This window comes from Typopeltis vanoorti, chromosome 9 (assembly GCF_054136105.1).
Source record: "Typopeltis vanoorti isolate ZY-2024b chromosome 9, IOZ_Tvanoo_1.0, whole genome shotgun sequence".
Taxonomy (NCBI): Eukaryota; Metazoa; Arthropoda; class Arachnida; order Uropygi; family Thelyphonidae; genus Typopeltis; species Typopeltis vanoorti.
In genome coordinates this window covers 143,241,248-143,258,932 of record NC_143557.1, presented here as the reverse complement: position 1 = coordinate 143,258,932, position 17,685 = coordinate 143,241,248, and the positions used below count along the sequence as shown (strand labels likewise).

The 17,685-nt window shown below is 34.8% G+C and overlaps 1 protein-coding gene across 2 annotated transcripts in view; it reads right to left on the bottom strand.

Moving 5' to 3' along the window:
- Nucleotides 1-585: 585 nt before the first annotated feature.
- Nucleotides 586-17,685, bottom strand: part of LOC150103645 (nuclear envelope phosphatase-regulatory subunit 1-like) — a 110,106-nt gene continuing 93,006 nt past the window's right edge. For both annotated transcript variants that reach the window (XM_090397717.1, XM_090397716.1), the window contains exons 5-6: nucleotides 17,080-17,134; nucleotides 586-2,788 (exon numbers count right to left, since the gene is read on the bottom strand). In XM_090397717.1, coding sequence (XP_090253843.1) covers nucleotides 2,747-2,788; nucleotides 17,080-17,134 — 97 coding nt within the window. In that variant the 3' untranslated portion in view covers nucleotides 586-2,746. The remainder of the gene's footprint in view (nucleotides 2,789-17,079; nucleotides 17,135-17,685) is intronic.

Sequence of the window (17,685 nt, the reverse complement as noted above, 5' to 3'; positions counted from 1 at the left end):
GAGTTACATTTCTATCACTGGATCAGTGTCTTCAAGAGCATCTACTAGTAATAAAATTTTGTTCTTGAAATAAAGTAAAAACAGTATAAAAAAGTCCTATGCATTGACTGATTTCATTCTGATATGGATAAAGATGTATTATTAAATAAAGAATAAATAACCATTATCTTATAGTCAAGTAAGCAAACCAAGTAAGAAAATAAGATTTCAATCAACTTTTGAAAGCGTAAGAAAATACAGACCCTCTTGCACTAGATAGATATTGGTTCTGAGACCAGACAAATCCTCTGAATCCTATGACAACTCGTTTGAACTGTTTCTTACTGATCAACGAGTAGTTCAAAAAAAGTTATAGTAGTGCCATTGTTTACAAGTTGCAGATTAATCTAATCTTTAATTGAAGGCAAATTTCTGGGCAGAGCTCATTATTTTAAATAGTGATAAAGCAACTCTTGCCAGAGGTTTGATTTAGAAGCTCACTCTATATCAATTAATCGAAAGGTAATTATTTGCTTTGCTATAAAGCAAGTATTTATTATCCTGCATTTAATAGTTCCCTACATGAAAAGTAAACCTTTTAAGCTCTTTTCTTCAATAAAAATGTATTTTATTCAGTTGTCAAAAGAAACATATGCAATTAGATTTTGAGACACACCAGTAGTTGTTTATTCAATGTAAATTAACAATACATGTAATCTGGTGTGGAAAAATCCTATGACAATACAATAAAACTTTAAAAAGTTGCTTATTTGAACTAATCCATATCAAAACTATTTTATTCTGCAACAGAATCAGTATAACACTAAAGTTTTTACTTTTCTAAATTAACCCATTATATTATTAATAATGCATTTAATATGAATAGTAAAATAATTCACGGCAATGCTTTATTACAAATGTTTCCAGAATATAACACACAAATTTGCTATTTGAAATATAAAAATACACTGATAAATTCATTGTAGCCTACTTCATCCTAGAGCATATTACTTAAATTACAAATAGTCTGCTTAATTAAATATCACTTTCTTCAGGTAGTAATAAATAAATTTTACATAAGCATTTATTTTTGATGAGGGAAGAAAGAATAAACTGAGTTGTTTTAAGTGTAGCGGCTGTTGTTACACCTCAAAGTCACATTTTTCTGTGGAAAAAAATTAATCACTGAGATATTCATCCAAGTGAATGCCGCTTTGCTGTTGTAATTATTTTCTGCATTAATAAAGTTTAACAATAACATAATGAAATTAAAATACAATGTTTTTTTTTATATGCACCAATCTTTACCTTGTACATATGAAATTTTTATCCCTATACATCACAAGCAAATTCATCTGTTTTAATCATAGAACCTATATAATTCAACTTGAAAAAGATGAAAACAAAACAATGCCCAATGTATGTTAGCAAAATTGGCAAAAAACTAATAAATTTAACCGAAACACATTAAGATTATAAAAAAAGACCATAAATGTTTTGATTTTTAAATTAATGCATGATTTAGCAAGATAATGCTGAAATGTATACATAGTCTTAAAAGAATAACTGATTATTATTAATAAAATAACATTCTCTTCACTTTCAAAACATTAGAAAATTCAGAAGCATGCTTCAGAGACAATTTTCAATGCATGAACATAACATCCCATTGCTGAAATGTGCTTGTGAAATATTTTGTATATATATGATCACCTTTTCACTGTTAATTCTTATTCTTGAACTATTACCACAAACAGTATCTACATTTTATTAAATTATTTAGATGAAATTAAAAACAAGTGATTTTACATAATATTTCCTTCTGGGATTATAAATATACATTTTATCTATATCTAAAAAATTAAATGCCAGCAATATAATGAAAATACAACAAGAACACATCAATGAATTAATTTAAAAAAACAAGTCAAAAGTAAAAGTTAAAATTTTGAATTTCTGCTTAGAGCAGATTTCAGAAAAAAATTATTAAAACTCATTATCAAAATTATTGCAAACAAAACCACATACTCATAAGCATTTTATAAAAAACTTTTCATTAGTAATCAAATAACATATTAAACAGTTTTATTTTCTAAGTTAAAAAAAATGGAAAACCATCATATGTACACTAAAAAAATAATAAAAGTTCTTGGTGAAAGATTTGCATTATTAACATGGATAAGATAATTTCTAATTAGAATATCTGAACTTTCCTGATAAGCTACATCAAGAAAAATTAAAATATATTCACAAGCAATATACAAAGCTGATTAATGTATCTGAAATCAAATACCTGCATATGATATTTAAACTTCATAAAACATTACCAATGACAAAAGGAAGAACTAAATGAATATGGAGATGTATCAAATGCATGCAGATAATCATGGATTTAAAATCATTTTATATTGCATCAAGTGCAACTTAAAAAGGAAATTAAATCTGTATTCACACAAAGGGAAAACTAATGTTGAAATTCATAAAAAAGTACCAAGTTTTTCAAACAAGATCTTATCACTCAGCTCAGGCCAAAACATCAACCAGATGTATCACTTTTCTGATAGTTTACTTGAATATTGCTGGAGACTTACTTTAGCCAAACTCTGTTGTCATTTGTAACTGCCATTTAGGAATCAGATATGTTGCATGATACAATTCTTCTGTAGTTTCAGATGATGCAGGTCATCATGAGATCATAACAGGTGACTTGTACACTTGCTGTTTTCATATACTGTTTTTTTTTTTTTAATTTATTTTAAAGCTAATATCAGGAAGTTGTTGGCCGTGGTTTTAATATTAATCTTCCATTCTGTTAAAATGAAAACTACTGTAAGCATTAAATTCATTTAAAAAATTAGTTCATATTTTAGAATCCATTATTTTGATAATACAGCATCTGTAAATATAATTATATAAATAGAAGAGGTCAGAATTTTTACTATATCTAGAATATCTAAAAATGTTGATAATGCATATCTACATTTTTAGATTTTTCTTTTCTTGCCATTTAGCAATGACAATTAACAGGTAACTTCATGTAAAAATTATTGGTAGCAAATGCTTGAGTTAAACATGAAGACAAGAATATAATTTATGAAATACACCTAAACCTTTAGTAGTGTATTTTTTTGGTGGGCATTTGTTTTAGATTAGTAAGAAACAAAATTTGCATTGGATTATATGATTTATACTTCAAAAATTATGACCATTTTGTTCCTTTTCTTGGTATGAAAAATTCCATGACATCCTTATTAAAATGACAACTGTTAGGAGTACAGAAACACCCATTGGGAGATGCACATTCTAGACAACAATCCCCCCACCCCCCATCTGTAGCTATACAGTGGGATATATAGGGAGTGAGAGATAGCTTTCAAGTAAATGGCATCGTTAGGAGCCAGAATCCCCCACACACACACACCTCAACCACGTAAAAAGAGCAGGTGAGTCCACACACATTGGATGCTAGATATTACACAGAATCAAACCTGATAACACATCAGAAGTCTGCTGTTACTGAACACACAAATAATCCTCTTAACCATAATTATATCAACATCATCAAATTCCGGACATGTACCCTCAAAGGGTGTAGAGAATATGATAGTAGTACATGAAACACTTACATCACTACTAACTTACTATCTACAATTTTCCTCCAAATCAATCTGTTACCTATTAAGACTCCAACATTATTGGATCTTATATTTCTATCTTCTAAAGTATGTTTTACTGTATCAATCGACCTACATCTTGGTTTTCCTCTGCATTTTTTTCCTGCCAACCTAGCAGAGAATACTTGTTCTGCTAATCTTTCCTCTCCCATTGTGTTTAAGTGACCATACCACCTGAGATTGGATCTGCTAACACATTTTTGGATGCTAACAACGTCAAGTTCTTTCCTAATATCCTCGTTTTTAATATGACATTGCCATCTGTTCACGTCCCTAATCTTTCTCAGGACTCTCATATCTGCAGTCTCTAGTCTTTCGTCAAGTGTTTTATATCTAACCCAGCTCTCAGATCCATAAGTTAAAATTGGTTTAAACAGTGTCTTGTATACAGCTAATTTAGTGTTTTCAGTAATTTCTTTTATTCCATATATATTTATTCAGTTGACTTCTTACTATACCAACTTTGTTGATTTTGTTGTCCATTTCCATATTTAATTTACCGTCTTTACTAAAATCATGCCTAACTAGCTTTCTTACATTTGTCTCTGTATTCTCTAAGAGCACTAGCTGACTTATGTCAGGACCTTTGATAAGCTTTCTTCTTTTCTTTTACTGCCTTGTTAACTTCCTGTGTCCACCATGGAGTTCTGATTTTTCTATCCTTACAGGCAGCCTTACCACATGCCTCTCTGGCTCAATCAATCAATGTTTTTTTACAGGGCTTGCCACTGAATCTCCAAGGTTGCCACCAAATAAGATGAAAAAGAATTGTGAAGGTTTATGCAAAATCTAAAATTTTAAACCTAGTGATGTATGTATCCAGAGACTTTAAGACTAAAATATGAGAAATTTCATATTATATAATTTTGCATTTTCTTCTGTTAAAAAAATCATTATTTTAAGAAAGGAACAACAGTGCTTTTCTGTATAGTGTATAATTTATTTGTGATTCAAATAGAGGGATATAAAATGGAAATTATCCATTATGTTAATAATATTCAGCAGAGCCTCAATAACTCGGTCAGTTGCAACAATGTCCCTTGGTTGGAAAGACCTATGTTCAAATCCCGGTTAAGTTGTAAAGTACATCTATCAGGGCTTGTTGGAAGTTTTTCCACTTCGTTATACTATAAATTAAAGATACCAAGAAATTATATACTTGGTTTAATCTTTTATCCAAGTGTAAGAAACAGGTTTATGCCTGAACTGTTTTCAGGACTGGAGTATCTTGTCTTAGTTGTCCACATCCTGAAAATAGTTCGGACACAAACTTGTTTGCTTACACTTGTATAAAGCATTAAACCAAGTATATAATTACTTGGTATCTTTAATTTATAATATAAACAAATGGAAAAAATTCCAACAATTTTCTCTAATCCAGAGTATTATTTTAATAATGAGGTATGACACCTTTTGGCTATGCGTATAAGAAAGCGTGACTTCTGCATTACTTCAACCTTAGTATCACATCTGGATATGGCTCCCACTGATGAGACCTCAATAACATCACTACGCAGACCGGTTGAAAGTGACCCTTCCCATAATGCATAGCATTATACATGTCTGCAAGGAGATGTGCTTGGCATTATGGCATATTAGGCGAGTGATGTGAAGTCTTAGCTTCTTTATACGAGTTGCCACAGTCCTGAAAATAGTTCAGAAGCAAACTTGTTTGCTTCTGAACTATTTGCACTTGGATGAAGGATTAAGCCAAGTATATAATTTCTTGGTACCTTGAATTTATAGTCTATCAGGGCTTGTCATCTGAAGGTGAATACCTTCAGATGACAAGCCCTGATAGATGAGCTCATGCAGAGATGGCAGAGTTTTTTCCTCCAAAAACTCAGGTTTTTCCTCTTGCAAAACAGGCAAGATGAAAAATCAACCAGCAAAAAGGTGAGAATTAAAGATTAATCACCATATTCTGTCAGATTTGGTTTTGGACACCTGTAGTACTGCATGGGTCTACACAGAATTATAAATTATGAAGGAATATTTATCACAACTATTTAAAGTAATTGCAAGTCTAAAGAACTAATTGATAATTTGAATACACATTTACACAGCAATGTTTTCATTTAAAAAACAGTTGTAGAAATACTGCTCAGAGTTGTTTACTATACTACTACTATATGAAAGTGCAATTTAGTATTTCTAGAGATGGTAGGACCTAATTGCATTGATTGCCTCTGTTTTCTTTTGATATTTCTGTAGATAACACACCATAATATAATCACAAAATAGAAATACAGCTAGGAATTCATACATATTCACTTGGGTGTAGATACCAATCCATTTATGTAATGCATAACATTTTTAAAAGGAAATTATAAATATATAGACTCAAAATATGAAGAATATTACACTGAGATATTTTCTATACCATGCAGTTCAAAAATATTAAATTCAACCAAAAAATCCTGAAACTCTCATACCTCACTGATGAAAATGTAAAAATGTGCTTGCCAGAGGAGAAAAGGAAGCAAGCAAACCCCCAAATGCACAAATAACAATACACAGCCTGGTGTGAATGTTAAAATATCACATTTAATGGTTAGTTTTGACCCTATATCCTTACTTACCCAATGTATCATTAACAGAAACATGATTTAATAAAGTCTAACTTCTTCCTAATATTTTTAAATTATTCAAATTCAGTACTCATACAGGTTACTTTACTTGGCAAGGAAAGATCTATTAACAAATTAATGGTACGGTAGTGATCTTTCCCCTCCTCTGGCCAATTTTTTACATAGAGCTTTCTGAGCACAAAGCAATTAGCACAGCTACTTTCGAACATTAGTCTGGCTGCACTATGCAGACAACATATTTGACATTTGGCCACATGAGTAAGGTGCTTTAGAATCCTCAGTAAGTCATCTCAACAGTCAACACCTTAAAATACAAGTAGTAACAATTAAATTCTGGGAAGACATACATAAAAACTATTTGCTGACCTGCAGATGCTATAACTTTTGAAGTAATCACCTTGTGCAGCAATGCACTTAGATAATGCTGCCATTCAAAACATATACCTAACTCTTCTTCTGGAATGCTTTTTAACTGTTGCTATATGTGAGTGCAGTTAGTAGTTGGAAAGGGTTTAATCATTCGATGTTGTTGGCACACTCTCCCTCGATGAGTCTTTGGACTCCCTGGAGGTGTCATAAAATAATAATAATAATAATGGATGTCAGAAAAGATGCATCCCTTCAAGGTATTCTTCAGTCTAGGGGAAAGCCAAAGTCGCAAAAGTCCCAAAGAGGTCTGGTGAATAAAGAGGATGATCCAATTTTGCAACTAATTTTTTTAACCAGAAATTCATGGAAAGCTATTGCATCATGTACAGTAGCATCGTAGTGATGGATGATCCAATTGTTCAACCAAAATTCAGGTCTTTTCTTACAAACAGCTTCAATACTTCTTAATAACAGTGCTGGTTCACTGTTTGATCTCATTTAATGAATATGAAGTGAACTATGCCATTAAGATAAAAAAAATATAAACAAGCATTGTCTTGATCTGCAACTCTGACACCTTTTTCAGTCTTGGTGACAATGTATGCTTTGGCATGCATTGTCACCAAGTCTGCATGCTTTGGCATTTTTGTTTCAGGGTTGTACTGAAAGCACAAAGTTTCATAACCAGTAATAACTATCAAAAACTCAACTGCAAAGAAAGATCAGAAAAAACAAAACACAAATTTTGATCTTCAGCCAAAATTTTCACTTCTGCGATTTCTAATTTACAGTCAAAACGTTTTTGAACATACTATAAAATTATATGATAAATCATACTTGTCACACTTATTTTATTTAGTAAAATCTCCACTTTCTACATTTCAATATTACTCTAACCAATTCCAAATTAATTCACTCTAATTAGTTAGTTTCAGCCTGTGCTGTGTGGGCAAACTCATACCTACATCAGCAAGATGCAGAGACATTTGTTCAGCTTATCTCATGTTGGAGGCTTAATGGATTTTTTTACAACACTCAAAAAGAATTAAAATAGAATTTAATACTTCCTATATTTCGTCCTAGATACACTCACAAACTCTCCCACCACCACCCCTCACAACAATATGGCATCATCATCAAAACTCTTACTAAGAGAGCCCACAATCTTTGTTCCAGTGGAACCGCCCTTACTACTGAGCTTAACCACATACACAACACTTTCCTCTCCAATGGCTACAGCGAACACAGTATCAAAAAAATAATCAGTTCCTCCACCATTCCCTGTCCTTCTTGTCGACAAGATTTTAAAAATGCCATCACCATACCCTACATCCGTGGCACATCTGATAAAATAGCCAAGATGCTAAAAAAGTACAACCTACACACAGCATATAAGCCCTACCGCAAACTTGCTACCCTTATCCGTTCTACGAAAGATCAACTCCCACCTCTCTCGCTGCCTGGAGTTTACAAAGTACCCTGTTCCTGTAAGCTGGCGTACTTTGGACAGACAGGCAGATCAGCATCCATCCGCCTGGAGAAACACAAGCCTTACATATGTAAACAACTATTGCCATTCAGGCTTGGCTGACCATGTTTTGGACATCACCCACAGAGTATCATGGAAGAAAACCACCATGCTCCACCACAGCAAATTCAAGAAAGAGAGACTTTTCTTAGAAGCAGCAGCAGCGCTCAGAAACCAACCAAATCTTAATAAATACGGTTGCATTAAGCTTCCGAAGATTTGGGAAACACTCACCAGAGGTCCCACCTTACATTTCAGGCCACCTACTACCGCCCTTAGAGGGCGCTCCACCTAGATAGGACTTTAGTGTCACCCACGTGGTTGGGCTTAGTATTGTAAGATTTGTGTGTGCATGTTACATTGTTTTTGTAATCCCTGTAGATGTCCTAGTGACTAGGACGAAATATAGGAAGTATTAAATTCTATTTTAATTCTTTTTGAGTGTTGTAAAAAATCCATTAAGCCTCCAACATGATGTCTTCACAGCACTTAAGCCGCTACACACGAGTTCAGTGTATCTACTAGCTTAATCAGTCAGCAGATATGCTAAACAAACTACTGCAACTTATGCAAACAGTGATATTTTTTGTAGTTACATGGATATAAAGAATTTCCTATTCTAGAACCTGAAAGCATTTAAGGGTGCTATTATAGAAATATTTAGAGTACAATGTACAAGATCATTTAACAAAGATCTCATCAATTTTAGGCATATCGAGGTTTGTAGTTTGTGACTTTCACTACTGCATATCAAGTTTCCAGTCTCATACATATTAAGTATGAGACTGGAAACTTGCACACAAAATATTTTTCATGCATACATGGGTTGGAAAAAATTATAACGAATATTGATAATCGAGTATACTAGTAATAAACTATACCATATCAAGTCAGAAATTTAAACTATGGCAGTTCAGTCTAGGCAAAGGACACTAGATTTTCTTGTTCAGCTTACATTTTTCATAGTATCTTACACAATATTTTCAGGGAAGTCAGAGAAGATAGGATGGGGGAGAGGAGTACTGTTGATGATAGCAGATGAATTGCAACCAAAAAGAATAGGAGACAGGCAGGTGGATGGCTGTTCATTTGAAGCAATCTGGTGTGAGATTAAGACCAGTAAGACAAAATATACAGTTTGTTGTTGCTACAGGCCAAGGAATTCCACAGATGTTCTGAAAGACATTGCCAAATTAGTACAATGAGTACTAATTTCAACTATGGAGATATAGACTGGAAGGAAGAAAGATCACATGGCAGAAAGGAAATAGAATTTATACAACTGCTGAGAGATAATTACTAAAGGCAGCATGTGATGGAGGGGACTAAGGATGGGAGAGTATTGGACCTGGTCATAGGATCAGAAGAGCTATCCATAACCAAGTTGACAACATTGCTTCCAATTGGTGAAAGTGACCATGAGGTCTTGACTTGAGAAATTGTAAAATATGAGGAATATTCTATCAAGAAGGATATTTGTGGAACTACAAGGCAGGTGATTATGACATGCTTAGAAAGAAGCTTGAGTCTCTGATAGACATAAAACACTGCAGGATAAGGATGTCAGTACTGCATGGGATATAGTTAAGGGTCATCTAGAGGAAGCAGTATTAAATTGTATACCTAGGGTAAGAAAGGTTAATCGGGTAGGAGTTGGATAAGTAATATCAATAAGCACGAGCTTCAGAAGAAGAAAATGCTGTGGAGGGTATATAAAGAGAAAGGTGACCAGCAAATCCACAAACAGTACAAGGCTCAGGCAAGAAAGGTGACCAGCATGGCAAGGAAGGCAAAATCAGATTATCAGAAGAATTTAGCTGAACAGTCCAAAGGAAATCCCAAAGAGTTCTTTTGTTATGTGGCAAGTAAGAGGAAGAATGACTATGGAAGATTAACCTTAATGAGATGATCACGAGGAGACGGAAGTGGATAAAATAGTTGATTTACTGAGTGACCACTTTGCAAGCATATATCTTCCTAGTGAGGTTGCTGCTTTAACCTATGTGACAGACACTAATGCAGGAACAGAGGTGGATGAATTGGAGGTTCTTAGGATATTGCAAAATCTCAATGTAAATACAACTGTGGGATTAGATGGGATATCAGCTAGGGTTTTGCAAGAATGTGCAAGGGAACTGGCAATGCCTTTGACTAGGCTCTTTAATTTAAGTCTCAGCTATGGTAAAATTCCAAGGGAGTGGAAAGAGGACAAAATTATTCCTTTGCATAAGGGAGGTTCTAAGACTACATAGCAAATTTTAGACCAATCAGTATCTCAGGAGTGGTGGTAAAAGTACTTGAAAAATTAATAAAAAAAAATAATTCAAGAATGGGTAGATAAAATATGATACTGTATGAGGGTCAACAAGGCTTTGTGAAGGGTCAGTCATGTCTTAGTAATTTACTAACATTTTATAATAGAGTAACAGCTGAGTTGGATAAAGGAAATGGCTACATGATGATTTTGCAAAGGCATTTGACAGAATACCACATGAAACGCTGTTATGCAAACTGGAAGAAATGGGATGGATAAGAGGGAAGCTGCTGGACAGATATCAAAAAGTAGCATATGGAGGGGCAGAATCGAGACAAAAGCAAGTTACTAGTGGTGTGCCACAAGGTTCAGTGCTGGGACCATTGCTGTTTAATTTATACATAAATGATATAGGAAATAACCTGAAAGGAAATATTCAGTTGTTTGCTGATTATGCAAAATTAGGTAGAGTAATAGTTAATCAAGGCAATGTGGAGAACTTGCAGGATGATTTAAACAGGCTGTCAGTATGGACAAAAGTTAATGGGTGTCAGTTTAATGTCGAGAAATGTTAAGTTATGCACTTTGGGATAAATAGATTACAAGCCATTTATCACACTGATGGCACTGTACTCTAGGAAATAGATGAAGCTAGAGATTTAGGGGTGGTGATAGACAGAGAGTTCAAGTTTAGAGGACATATTGCTGAGGTAGCACATAAGATTACTTGGCCAGTGAAGAACACTGCCTTGTTAATGTGTTCTGCACTAGCCAAGTAATCCAAGCCAGAGATAAGGAATTTGTAATTCCTCTTTACAAGTCCTTGATATGCCCACATCTGAATTACTGTGCAAAAGCCTGGTCCCCTGGGTTTCTTGGGGATGTGGAAGCAGTGGAGAGAATTCAGAGTGAGTGACTAAGAAGGTTAGTGGCATGTGCCCTATGAGGATAGATTAAAGGTGTGTGGATGGCTGATAGGAGAAAGAGGGGATATGATAGAAATATTTAAGCTTAAAGGAGTTTATAGGACAGATGCAAGGGAAAATGTTTCAGCATTTGGCTAGAGGGACCAGAACAAGGGATTATCCTTGGAAGTTGAATAAAGGTGTGGTCAGTAGGGTTTGAGGACTAGATTTTTTGCTTAGAGAGTGGTGAACGAGTGGAATGGGTTGCCAGTTGTGAGTGCTTTTTCTGTTAATGGGTTCAAAGAGAGGTATGACAGATTGTGTAGATAGATCAGGTCTCCTGTGATGAGTCTTCGGACTCCATTGATCTGCCCATATAATAATAATAATAGTAACATCTATCTTTAAGGGCAATGACAACTGTGTGCAATTATTGTGATTTTGCTTCAGTCACAATTTAAGACTGCTCAATTTCTGTATTAAGCACAGCCATTATTCTAACACTTTTAGTAATCTCCTTGAGCCTTCTTATCTCTCCTTTTGGAATTACAACACCAAACATAATAAATCATTCAAAGATATTTAACTGGTATCTTCCGAGCACAACTTTTTGTTAACAGCACATGCAAAGATTAAGAAACAGTTCCAACTGGAATGGAAAAAAATTTTAACAACCTAATTTGGAACCCTCTAATGTTGTATAGAAAACTTTCTACAGTTCTTGGGTTGAAGTGATCTAAAGATAACTGTCTCCCAAATTTTTGTCAGTTTAACATAGCCAGAGTTTCTTGTTGAGGTTAGAATAGTTTCACAGCCATTATGACATGTAAGAACTTGTATACAGCACACTGGTTTCCTTCAATTTAATCCTGTGTGAAGGTGTGTCCAAAGCATGTTCTTCCATTTGCTATAATAGTAGAAAGCATTTTTCAAACAGAGATTAACACATCTTGTCTGTCCATAGTAGGCCATGTTTCAATCACAGGGCACTACATACACTCCAGGATGTGGAGACAAGGACAGACCCCCAAAATTTCTTGGAGTTTATCCTTGGATGACCAGATAACAGTTACTGATTTGAACAGCTGTTTGAACATGATATAAAGGTTATTTCTTTAGTACTTTAGCTGTCTTTTCAGATTGGTGCACTCCCTTACTGACTGGTGTGTGAGCATGCACACACACACACATACAGCTTAGAGGAAACATTGTCCATATGCTAACTGCTAGGATGTGTGTTTCTATTATTTGCCTATAATCAAATAGTCAGTCCTTGACTTATGATGTATGAAACTTACAACCACTTGTACTTGCAACAATAATCCTGTCACAAAAAATAAATTAAAAAACAAAAAAGATTAAACAAGTTCATGTCGCATTTAGTGCTATAATAAAACTTCTGTGCTTTGACTTACAGCTGTATAGCATGACGTTCATTGGGAAGAAGGAAATGTTTTTCACTATAGAGGGTCATTTTAATTCACATACTATGCTACCCAAAGTAAGACTAAGTCTCTGAAAACTTCCAAGTCAGGCACACCCCGCTAGACTGGATGTTAGAGTAATTCCTAGTGGATTCACAGAAGAAACAAACTCGGTTGGATGATATTTTGAAGACCAATGAGGAGAACTCACCAGAAATGCTTTGGGAAGGAGTCTCAGCTCATCTCATCTTCCTTTTACCCTCTTTTACCTTGCAGTGTCGAGGGTTTCTTAATCTGTTCACAGGATAAGGTGGTCAGCCCTACGCCCCGGTGTATCATATGTCCGTAGCATCGAGTTCTCAGAGCCGGTTTGCCTGCTTTGCGGGATGAAAAACCCCAGGATAAACTTGGGAAAAACCCTACTGTCCAAGACCAGCTAACTTGACTATGGCTGAGGATGATCCTTCAGCTCCTCACGTCTTCGACGGGATTCAAACCTAGGACACTCCTTCCCCAGGCATATGGTTGCGAAGCGCACAGCCACTAGGCTAACCGCACAGACTAAGGAAGGAGTCAAAGTGATAATGCAGATACAGCCAAGAAGTATCTCGGCCCAATAAGACCAAGAGACCCATGGATATCAGACAACATTGGAACTAATCAAAAAGAAGGCAGTTGGAAAAGCAAAGAGACAAGGACTGAAGAATATTAAAAATTACATAGAGAAATCAGAAGAGCTATCAAGCAGGACAAGAAAAAGTTTTATACTAATAAATGTGAAGAGATAGAGGTCCAGATGAGGAAGCACAATTATAAAAGGATGTTTTATTTAGTTCATGACCTAAAACACAAGTTTAAGGCCCAAATTGAATGTCATCAAAGACAGGAATGGAGCATTACTAACAGAAGAATTGGGAAATGAAAAACAAATGGAAAGAATACTACGAGTAACTGTACAAGAGTGCACGAAGAAAATATGGAGGAGCCCTCTCACTAGGAAAATTCCGATTTGTAACCTCCTTCACTTAGGCATGAAGTTGAAAGAGCAGTTAAACAGCTTAACAGCAATAAGGCCCGAGGTGCAGATGGAATCCCAGAAAAGTTAAGTAAGGCCACAGGGGATGGAGGGATAACAGTGTTTTATAGATTGATTACAAGGATATGGGAGACAAGGTCATGGCCTAGAGACTGGAAGAAGTCTGTTTTCATATCACTACATAAGGGAGATATGAAGGCTTGGAAGAACTACAGACCTATTACTTTAATGTCTCATGCAAGCAAAATTTTATTGAAGATCATGCTAAATAGGATTGAGGCCAAGGAACAAGCAGGTTTTAGGAAAGGTAAGGGCACCAGAGATCAGATCCTTTGCTTTAGACAGATCATAGAAAAATATAAAGAATTTAGACTTGTTCCAGTAATGTGTTTCTTAGAATACCCTAAAGCTTTTGACTGTGTTCGGCATGTGAAACTGTGGGAAGTAATGAAAAGAATGGATTTTCCTCAACACACTATCAGGTTGATAGATAACTTGTACAGGGAACAAGAAGGCGCAGCAAGAACAGGTAGTTAACCAGTTGGATTAACTGGTTGGCTTCAGGTTGGAAAAGGAGTTAAGGATGTTTACTCTCTCCTCACTTGTTTAGTATATATGTGGAGGACATCATGCGTGAAGCATTGGATGAAGCATAAGCTCAAGACAGGAATTAGGATGGGTGGTAAATTGATCAGTAATCTGAGGTATGCTGATGATACCATACTCCTATGTAATGACAAGGAAGAACTAGGACAAATTCTTGATAAAGTTAAGATCAGTAATAAAAAAGGACTTCAACTCAATCCTAGCAAGACAAAGATTATGGTTCTCAAATAAAATACAAACAGGGAAGCTCTTAAGAAACAAGTGTACCTTAATGGAGAAAGAATTGAAGAAGTCAGCAAGTCTGAGTACCTGGGATCCATTATTAATGTGAAGAATTGCTGTTCAGAAGAAGATTAGGAATGGCTAAAAAACAACAGTCAGAGACTTATCTAAAATCCGGAAGGATGGATCTATCTCCATGGTTCAGGATATCAACAAAATTCAGGATTTTGGATGCAGTTGTTTTTCCAACAGCGACTTATGGATGTGAGACTTGGAACCTAAAGAAGTCAGATAAGAAAAGGATAGCTGCTTTTGAGATGTGGTATTACAGAAGGCTGTTGAGGATATCATATACTGAAAGGCATACAAGTGAATGGGTATTGGAAAAGATCAACAGAACTTCAAGGCTCCTTAAGGATATGACAGAAGAAAGTTAAAATATTTTGGACATATTGGAAGAATAGAAGAAGGTAAAGTTCCTGGAAAAAGAGGAAGGGGCAGACCGTCAATGAGATGGATGGATGGATGGTGTGTGTGTGTGTGTGTGTGTGTGTGTGTGTGGAGGGACTGATCTTCAGAGAGTTGAAACCTCCAGAAAGCATACAACAGGACTACATGGCGAAGCCTAGCATGGCACATCGATGAGCATTGGAGTGACCATATGGCATCTGTGAATGCCCAGTGAACATATGGCTATGCTTCCTATATATATATATATATATATATATATATATATATACACACACACACACTGTTTATTATTAGTTTACATATACAAAATATTGAATTTCCTTTATTACTGGTTTCTAATATATCATGAAACAGATTCCTGGAAAATAATCACTTTCTTTTTTGATGGCCATGAAGCAAAAAAGATTCAAGAAAGGGACCACTGAAGTAGAAATGAAAGTGAAAATAATATTTATATATAGGAGATGAGCTGACCAGTTACAGTGTCTATAGCTTTGTGGCTTGGATCTAACATAGGCAAACAGCACATTGAAGTCTTCTTAAATGATGTAACAGATGGTGGATCATGACAGCACTGGATGTAGGCAGTATACTAAACTCTGGCTTAATAGTGAACTCAGAGAATCTGTATTGATGTTATCTGTGGTAGCATATTATCTCTATACAGCATAATGCAAGCTCTGTGACATGCAACTTAGTAGCATAGTTACTTGTGGATTTAACAAGATTTTATGTTGTCAGCAAAAATAAAAAGCTGCAGACACAGAAAACATTTCATAATATCTAGCAATGATTTCACACCATTGCTAGATAGATGAAAGGCAGAGTATTTCCCTAGCTACACAAAGAGAAACTAACATCTTAGTTTCTGAAAGATGTTAGTTTCTCTGCTTAAAAGATGCTTCTAGAGCAGCAAACATCTTTTAACCAGACTGCATAGCAATCTGCTTAAAAGATGATTCCCTCACTTCAATCACAAATTAGACATTCTATTTCCCTTGTGCTTTTTTCTGCAGGTATTTTTCAGTTATGTTAGCTACTGTTGCCAACGCACAATTCAACTCTAAACTTAGTGAATCAATTTAGCCTCCTCTTTCACTCGCCTTATGCCATTTCTTCAGAAATGGCATAAGGCGAAAACTATAATCTCAAGCTGTTTAAGAAAGAGAACAAGTTCTATCTCTAACCACTTACTCATACATAGCAGTTATGCAACTTGGGGGGGGTTGAGATTGATACAAAAAGTTCAATTTAAAACTATAAACTGATTTTGGATGGCAATTTTTAGCAAGTATTTCCCATATCTTATTTTATCAACACCAATTTGAGTCAGAGCAATACTGTTATAGGCTTACAGATAGTCCAAGCCATACCAAAATGGTACCACATATTAAGAAAGCTGACGTAAATAGGTTAAGGGTTAAGCACAAGTTACCAAAAGTATAATTGGAAGTCTGCCTTAAAAGCAATAGGTAATGTGATTTTTTTTTTTTTTTGTGGTAACATTTTTTTAGTGCATTGTGAGCAGAATGTTGTACATCTTAATCCTATAACACTTAAAATACTTCTCAGCCAATTATTTTTATTTCAGTATCTTAGGAATCAGAGAACTGTCCGTTCAAAGGCTACAGAGCATCATAGCAAATAAAAACCATATAAAAGAGAGAGAGACTATTGTGCAACTAAGAAAGGATGTTAATATCAACTCACCGTCTTTGTGTTAATCAAGTTTTTAGAAGTAGCACTGTTTATTTAATCAAGCCATATTTTACAGAATGTTATATTCCAAACTATTCACTTAAACAGTGTTTTACTATTCAGTAGTCAACCAGAAACACCATTATAGTAAATTCAGTTAATATATAATAAACTGCTGAATAATCCCATTCAAAGCCCAGTAACAACAATGGTATGTTAAGGGAAGTTCATCATAGCAATTGTTCTACAATAACCTATTCTGTTGGTCCTACAAGACTGCGAGAACCAACTGTTTAACAATCAAATACTGAAATATACTTACATCATCACATGACATATTGAAGTCTGCTAATACTAAGCGCACTCTGGACACAATACTAGCAATAGTAAAGAAAAACAAATACTATTTTCAAAAATAATTTTTATAATATTCAAAAAATTAAATAACTGGTGTATTTTTAATTCATTTTAGTTTTACTCTGAATTTAAATAACTTGTATATCACATTTCCAGAGTCCTTAACAATAACGGCACTGCAGCCTGCATCGTCATCATCATCATCATCAAATTCCTGCCATGTACCCTCAAGGGGTGTACAGGATATGACAGTACTACATGAAAAAATTACATCATTACTAACTTCCTATCTACAATTTTATTCCAAATCAGTCTGTTACTTGTCAAGACTCCAACATTATCAGATCTTATATTCCGCAGATATGAGAGTCCTGAGAAAGATTAGAGGCATGAACAGATGGCATCAATGGCAATATCATATTAAAAATGAGGATATTAGGAAAGAACTTGACATTGCCAGCATCCAGGAATGCGTTAGCAGAGCTAATCTCAGATGGTATGGTCACTTAAATAGAATGGGTGAGGAAAGATTAGCAAAACAAGTGTTCTCTGCCAGGTTGGCAGGAAAACG